The 8,334-nt window shown below is 42.5% G+C and overlaps 1 protein-coding gene across 1 annotated transcript; it reads right to left on the reverse strand.

Moving 5' to 3' along the window:
• Positions 1–1,286: 1,286 nt before the first annotated feature.
• LOC133890615 (uncharacterized) lies at positions 1,287–7,236 on the reverse strand. Its single transcript, XM_062331073.1, has 5 exons — positions 7,077–7,236; positions 3,818–4,104; positions 3,611–3,733; positions 2,392–2,682; positions 1,287–1,817 (listed from the first exon to the last, which is right to left on the reverse strand). Exons 2-5 carry the CDS (start codon positions 4,097–4,099, stop codon positions 1,614–1,616), a joined length of 900 nt encoding a protein of 299 aa, XP_062187057.1. The 5' UTR covers positions 4,100–4,104; positions 7,077–7,236; the 3' UTR covers positions 1,287–1,613.
• Positions 7,237–8,334: the final 1,098 nt, after the last annotated feature.

The raw sequence follows: 8,334 nt of genomic DNA on the forward strand, positions 1-8,334 counted from the left end.
AAGGGTTGGCTCTGGCGCCCCTCGCTAGCTAGGCCCTGCGCCTGCACGTGATCCGAGGCGGCTTTATCAGCCACCGATGGCTCTCCTCGGTCTTGGTCATCATTCACAATTTCACAGACACTCTCTCTCTACCCTGTGCTGAGTACAGATCTCTCTTTTTTTTTCTCTCTCTGACCACTGACCAGTGATCACTTGTCCTTCTCCTCTCTCTCCCTCGCTTGGGGTTCCGTCGCACGCGTGCGTGAAGAGAACGCTTCCGGTTAGCTTGCGTCCTCATGGGGCTGAGACTTGATACTGCTAGCTACTACTAGTACGATACGCTGGCTGGTTTCCGGCCGTTTCATCTTCCGCGTCCAGCGCGTCGCGTGGTGCGGCAAGACAAGACCGGTGGCGATGTCGTCTGGCGCGCCGCGTCGTCCTCCCAGATGCGAGAGCACCAGAAAAATAGTATCTGTTGTTACGTCTCCGCGAGATATTTCCTGGGGACAATTGATTCTTGCCCTTGTTGATTTGTCCTCGCCTGTTTCTTCCCTTTGTACGATTGCCATCGTTTTTTTAATCTGAGCGTGCCGCGTTTTTGTAGCAGTAGCCCCAAAATCCAAATCGTTCCTAATGAGCAGGGACGGAGGGGGGACGAGGAAAGGAGAAGACGTTTCTGCCCTGGGTTACAGCTAGAGCAGCACCAGCTGCTGCCAGCTGCTGGCAAAGTCACGAGGAGGAGGCCGTGCCGTACTAGGAATCTACAGGAGTTGCACATGGCCCCATCCCACCTACACCAGAACCAGTGTAGTCAGTGCTCACGCCCACCTCGCCACTGTGCGCGGTCCACTGCCTCCTTTTCCTCTTTCAGGTACTGTACTACTCCCTCCCTACGCGCTAGCTATGCAACAGAGGCAGCTGGACCTGGGACCGGGCCTAGCTACCTCCCGGTTCCTGCTTCGCTTTTCCTCGCTGACACGACGGGGCTAATCTCAACCAATCGCCGTCGTCAGTCGCCTCCCAGCCGCAGCAGCAGCCAACCAGACAACGTTACGGATGAATCATACATACAGCGACGGCCATCAGCTCAGGGGTCTCAAACTTGGGACATTTTAATGTTTTTTAGAGGAAAAAACATGTCTATAATAAGGCCCTAGACAGGCTGAATTCATGTAGGATGGTTGCTACAAGGCAAACTGAACAATGTCACAAACCAATCAGATAACAGCAGCAAAGTTGCACGAGAAATTTCGATAAGTTATATGAGAAAGAGATGGATGATGCATTGATGCTCAGAGAAGCACATATCCAGCAACAGGGAGCACAACTCCGGCCTCATCGGCAGATCAGTACCATCGCCTCCCAGTCGTGAGACCCTAGCTTTATTGATAATGGATTCCCCAAAGACTCTAGTACTGTGCATACAAGAACCTCAATCCTAGATGGCCTCATCGATAAGCTCAGCAAGACGAGACCACCATTTATTCAGGTATAAGTGTAGCGTGATCTCATCTAAAAGAAGCATAACTTGGTCTTACAGCAAGGTGACATTGGTACACGCGACTGGTCCTCTCGACTTTTTCTAGTTATTGTTCTTACAAACATTGAGGATACAACTCCTTGGGGACCTTGGCTCACTCGTTCTTCTTCTCGAATTTCGCCCTGTCGGCACCACTGTATGGAGCGACATGGTACGCATATTGCTGGATGACAGAGAATATAACCATCTCAAGGATAACCAAGACGTTTTGGATTGCCTCCTGGATATGCTCCACATCCAACCAGAAATGGTGGGATTGAATGATCCCGACAGAAGCTAAAACATCAAGCGCAGCACCCTGCAAAGAATAGGTAATGGCGTTCAGGGCGTCAACCACTATTGATCTTGCTAACAACATAGCATTTGTTAAAATTATCACTTTTCCTTCCACAGTGAAAGAGGTTTATTCTGAATTCGATTGTTGCCTGATGTACCCTTAAGTGTTGTGAATGCACTGGACATTACAGCTCTAACTTTCTTTTTCCCTAGAGAAGTAACATGTAACACTTTTATAAAGGAAATTATCAAGTCTGAATACTTAAATGCCAATGCATGGAAACTAAAACTGCAAATGGAGTTCCTAAATTGGCAGTTGTGGAATGAAGATAGAAATAACGTGGTTAGTTATATATAGAGATTAATTAAATCAAATAATCAATGAGATGAAGCTTCATGTGACCACATGGCAAGTCACTCAAAACGTCATCCTAAACTATTTGCAAGACCACACCAATATCATTCAGTGAAATGTCTATAAGCAATCATCAAGAGACTCACTAGTGCAAAGTTATATAAGAGCATTCAGAAACATTGAAGGACTGGCCAAAAAGACATTCTAAAACTACTTGCCATTCAGGACAAAGATGATATACCTGCCAGAAAGAGAAGAAGACAATCCCTTTGATGCACAAGAACTTCGCAAGAGGCTTGTGAGGTGCCAGCTCTTTAGCAAATAAGTGGTAGAAAAGAACCAAGGCATACAACGCCATGGAGACTGAAAAGTTCAGTATAATTGTAAATGTCCAGCTGACCCAGCTGGGGTACATCCCAAGAAGCTGAAGCATAATCATCAGAATGGAGCATACTGGCCTAACAACAACAAATTGCCAGGTCCAGTACTTCAGAAGCTTCAGTGTCTTGTGCTCCAATCGGACAGTCTTGGGCTGCCAAAGCAGAGTGTATGAGACTGTTAAATCCCTCCAGTCACAAATAAATGGTGTTTTGGGTTGCGTGGAGGCAACCAATACAAGCATTGATCACAAATTACTTTTATGTATTGAGTTTGAATATTTAAAACGATATGAGTAGGTTTCTCTCGTAAAGTAGTTTCATAATAATAATTTATCTATGTTAGTTTCATACTAATATAATTTTACTGTGTTGCATAAACATAGTACAACAAAAATCAGTAGTCAAACTTGTATTTTGGGGACCGTGTCGATGTCTAAAACGTCACTTATTTGTGACTGGAGAGAGTAGTCCCTTTCAGCAAAGAAAAACCAAAACTAAAGAAACGTGTAAACTTAACTAAAACTTAACTGTTAACAGCTTCCGAAACTCCTATAATCCTGTGCAAATTATAGGTGCAAGATATAGCCGCTTAAGGATGATGCAAAGATAGGTTCTAGATACAGCATCGTTCAACTATACAGGAAGATTTGGAAAGCTATTATTGAAGAAACTAGAGTTCTAATGAAAACAAAAAAACTCATTTAAGTAGATAGGAAGAATTGGAAAGCTACAATTAAAAAAACTGGATCTCAGTTTTTTTATTTAAAAAAACTGGTGTAGTATTAATGTATTATTCACCATAGTAATGATTCAAGTAGCCTACAAAAAGCTAAATGAATGAGTACTTTACTAGTGGAGAAGTGTAAATTTTCTTGTTAAGACCTGAAATCATTTAACTGTACTGAAAAAGTGCCACATCCTCCAAATATGTAAGGTTGCTTATAGATATTTCCAGGTATGGACCTAAGATAACTCGTCATAATTCATAACACAAGGTTGCATTACCAAACTTTAAGTGCGTGTAGTAAAAATATTCAGTATTATATCAAACTTTTCGATACCAAGGACTAAGAAGGGTACCAGGAAAAGAGAAAAAGGGAAGGAATGATGAAGCACCCTCCCTTTGATTTCATCAGGGACTATGTTTTTGCTGATGGATATATTCAGGTAGCTGTACATCAATGCCATAAACTTAGCTATCACCTGCATAATTGGAAGGAAAAGTTAGGTGTTAATGAAATGACAAACATCAGGTGTAAGAACGTTGTTGACCCGAAGAGGACTCACCAGTGCCTCATAACATTCTTTAAGAGCATCCAGGAATGTGAAAAATGTTTTGCTTCCCTGGATATCAAGAAGACCCACAAAGGAATCTATAGCATACAGTGGAGCCATAAGCACAATAATTAGGATGGCTTTCTGCTCCTTGGGATTTTTCCAATAGAAAAGATGCTGTGACACCAATTGCACAGTGAAATGCATAGACAGCATTACACAACAAGCTGCTCCAAGGAGGGTCAGAGTTGCAGGATCCATTTTACTAAGATCCATCCCTGGGAATGGGGTCATGGTGCCTGAAAATACAGAGATTTAGATTTATTCACCACAGGAAACAAATTTATACTGATGACTAGCCAAACATAGCCCTTTGTAACATGAGAACGAAACAAAGGCACCAAGGACATGCATGTTGTATGATACTATGATCATTCTAAAGATTTGTAGGCACTATGCCATTTTGATTAGAGCTGGGTTTTGGCTTCAAAATTCAAATCGATCCAGATACCATTCTTTCTGTAATTAGATTTGGCTAGCGAAGACTGAGCACAGAACTAAAACCCTATGGCGTTGATTTTAATCTAATGAAAAAAGAAAGATGCCTTAAAAACCTCCTTCCATAGTACGTACTTTAAAGCTCCAGATTTAAGTTACCCCAGTACATGAACGGATATGATGATACCAAGATGACATATTTCCAAAAACAAGGATACATCAATACTGCCAATGTATACATATTTTAAAATAAAAAATGAGACATTCACTCTATAATAGCTCCAGGGTATAATACAAATAATGTGGCCACAATAGTGGTCTCCTGGCCTTGCATTTCCTCCAAGATTTAGTTTTCTCAAGTAGTAGCACGATTCCATAGAGGAAATCAAGAGTCTAAATTCACTTTGGCATGACCACTAGTACCAGGAGGAGAAGTTGAGAAAATGGCACTACCCTTCAAATCGACAAATCCTAATGTTGAGACATTTTACTAGCCATACCCAAAACCTAAATGCTAAAACCCAAATCAGATCCAAGCAATGGAAACAAACAACATCTAACAGACTAATGCACAAACAATAGCATTCAGCCACTACCCTCAGAATAGATACAGCGAAGGGGAGAGGAGGTGTCGGATTCAGGGTGCCAAAAGCTGCTACGAGGAGGGAGGAAGTGAGGAGAAGACAATGGTAGGAGGGTGGGAGGAGGAGGAGGCAACTGTGGGAGAGGACTGCCGCCCGCCAGGCAGGCTCGACCGTGAATAGAGGCAGTGTCATGGGATGCTCATGTGTGTGAACATGTGTTACTCTCATTTCAAGTAATTCAGTGGCATCTGAAATTAATATACAGGGCTACTAGTTTATTAACTTGAAGAGGACTATTTCCTGAACAGTTGAAAATTTAAGGTAGGGAGGTTTGTAAGGAAACTATAGAAACAAGAACTACCTTATGCTCCTTGCAATACGGTAAATGTTCAGTTAAAGTAACTTGATTAATTGTTTCAAAAACAAATACCTCCATCCATAACCAACTAATGAATTTACTACCCACTTGACTAAAATGGGGGTGATTAAAGTAGACTGTTTCATTAGTCAAGTATGGAAGCCGACAATTATGTGCAAACTGCTAGCATATAAAAATTACTATTTAGAGCACCGATTGCATTCATCTGAGATGATTTCCAGGATGAAAGGAGAAGGGCTATATTGCCATGATGTTTTCTGAACAGCTTTTGCGAACTGGGTATCACCATATCAGCATAAGCCTCTCATATATGCACAATACTATATTCAGAAGACACCAAAAACAGTACTGAGACTATTCCACTTTTGACTGACCCAAATTTCATCTTCTTTTCAGAGGATGGGCAATGAGGCACTTTGCCCCTGCACGAGGATATAAAACAGAATGGGATGTGTGCCATGAATGCTTAGAACTTGTGCGTCAAGTTGAGAACGGCTGTATGTTATTGCGATCAAGTGCATTTTTTTCCAAGATCACTAAAGTAAGCAAGATATAAGACCACAGCTAAACAGGAAGCTACTCAACCAAGCAAGGTTTCCGCATTAGTACAGAGAGTTTCAGCACAGAACATAAATGGGTAAGGGAATTTCTCACAACTTGATGTTTCTCTTTTGTAACTATCATCAAGAGTTATGCCTTGGGCTTGTCCACAAGTAGAACCTGAGCTAACACAACTAAAAATTGTAAGAGGATCTACCCCAATGCTTCATTCAGCCAGCTTGTACACAAGGTTGATGACACCCAAACAGTAAGCGAAGCTATCTTCACACAACAGAAACAGGGGATTTGCTATTTTGCCACTCCAAATAATGGACTTCGATCATTTGCCACCCTGGCCCACATGTCATTGACTCAAATGATCCCACATGTCATTGACACGAGTGGCATACATAATCAAAGGATAATAGGATTAGGGACCTAGGACAATAGGATACATGAACTAATCCTGGATGAGATCCAAAGGGGCAGAGTAGTGGGTAGCAGTATCACCCTTAAAGAATTAGGATCTATCTAATAGGATTAGTGCTCGGTTTCTTCTTCCTCTCACCAGGCGCCACCTCTTCTCCTTCCCTGACCTCCCTCGCCCCAGCCGCCGCTCTGCCGCGGAGGGTAGGGGCTTGCCGAAGCACCGTACCACCTCCTGTCGGCATCATCACGTCCGCTCCAACCCTGCCCACCGGCTATCCTCCACCATCCCTGGATGGCAGGCAGCCCCACCACACCGCTGCCCCGCCCACGAACTGCCACAACGGCTGGGCCAGCCTGCAAGCCTCCGAGCACAAATCGCGACACAAATCGTGTGGTCAAAAAATCGAGTGTCGAAGGGGGAAGAAACACTCGGGTGACATTTAGCTTTACCGTAGGATTAGGAAGTTACTAGTGTTGGTCCTGGAACCATTCTGTAAAATGCATCTACAGTGCACCGCAAGCGCATCTATCAGAAACTGATACTCCAATTTCTGTCTTCCCCCCCTCAGGCTCTCACTCCCGGTCTCCCCTAATTTATGTACGGACCAGCACGGCCCACGGGCAACACAACCGCACCCCATACACCAGCAAGCTCCATCTCCCCGTCCTACCCACGAATCAAGAGCCGCGAGCGCGCAAAGGACCGCCCGCCGCGCCCGTGCCGGATCAGAACACCGCGAGAGAACCCTCAAAGCAAGCGAGCCATCCGGACCACCACGACCACCGCTAGGGGGAGAGCCAGAAGCTCGTCGCTGGTAGGAAGGGAAGCGGAAGCTCTCACCTGGCTGGAGTTGTGGAGCCTCCGCGCGGGGTTGTTGGAGTCGTCGCTGCCACCGTCTGGGGAGGGGAGGCAAGCCGGGGCCCCTCGGTTTGCTCCGCCGGTATAAAGACCTCGTGGCTCAGTCACGTGGCAATTGGCGACTGGCGAGGCAGTTTTTCTTTTGGGACAATTGAAAAAATTACTACTCCTTATGTTATTATAAATTTATTATAAAAAATTAAAAAATACAATTAAAATTATCATTCGAATAACATCTTTGTAAAAAATAAAAAATCAGAAAGATATTTGCAAATGCCTCTTTTCTTTTTAATGCATGTATGCCTTGTGATTACGATAGAGGTGTGAGAATTATTTTATATATATATATATTTCAAATATGTAAAATTATATGCTAGTTTGAAAAAATAATTAGGCGAGAATAAAGTCTCATCTGTTAAACGGCGAGATTTTATGGCTCCTGGCTCTCAGTGAATTTAATAATCGAATAGAGAAAGGTCTTGTTTGTTGAACTAGCGACACCTTCATCTCGCCCGTACAATCGAGAACATATTTGTATCGCCAACCTACCGACGACATATTCAATTTAATTTAATTAATATATATACATATATCTAATTAGTTTTTTAATATAGATTTTCTATTCGGTAAATTGAATAATATTACACATTATTAGATGAAAAATGATAGATGTGTATATAGTTGTCTAAACAGTTCATTCTATCCTTAATTTTAATTAGATGTTATTTTATCATTTTTTTTATTTAGTTGGTATAAAAATGTATGGAATTTTTTTTTAAGTGACTTTGCAAGAATACAAAACCTAATTTGTTAAACAATAGTAGTTATAAAGCATAAATATCATATAACCCTATATGAAGCTTACATACGTTGATAAATATTATATAGGGTATGAGAATTTTTGTCGCTGCGCGAATAAACCCTAACCATAAAAAGATGACAACAAACGTTGGTATGTACGATACGCTTAAAGACTAACATAATAGTGTTCCGCTGCTAAACTTAATATGTCTTAGGAAATAAAAATAGATCGGAGTACAATAGATACTCTCTACTGAGTGCAATTAAGATATTTGTCCTTTTTCAAAACATCAGGGCCCTCCGCCTTAGCGTGACAGACCCTCTCTTGCTTCCTTTCTCTCTTTGTTTCGCATGCTTCAGCTGCAGCGTGCTCCTCCGCTGTCTTCCTCATGCGCTTCTCCTCCTACCGTTTCTCGCTTAGCTCCTCCTACCGTTTCTC

The sequence above is a fragment of the Phragmites australis genome, chromosome 14 (genome assembly GCF_958298935.1).
Source record: "Phragmites australis chromosome 14, lpPhrAust1.1, whole genome shotgun sequence".
Taxonomy (NCBI): Eukaryota; Viridiplantae; Streptophyta; class Magnoliopsida; order Poales; family Poaceae; genus Phragmites; species Phragmites australis.

What these genes read in the sequence shown, in the direction of transcription:
- LOC133890615 (XM_062331073.1), bottom strand. Translation starts at nt 4,099, where the DNA reads ATGACCCCATTCCCAGGGATGGATCTTAGTAAAATGGATCCTGCAACT. An exon ending in TCCCTTTTTCTCTTTTCCTG is followed by an intron (nt 2,683 to 3,610) that starts GTACCCTTCTTA and finishes CTGCTTTGGCAG; the next exon opens with CCCAAGACTGTCCGATTGGA. An exon ending in TCTTCTTCTCTTTCTGGCAG is followed by an intron (nt 1,818 to 2,391) that starts GTATATCATCTT and finishes TATTCTTTGCAG; the next exon opens with GGTGCTGCGCTTGATGTTTT.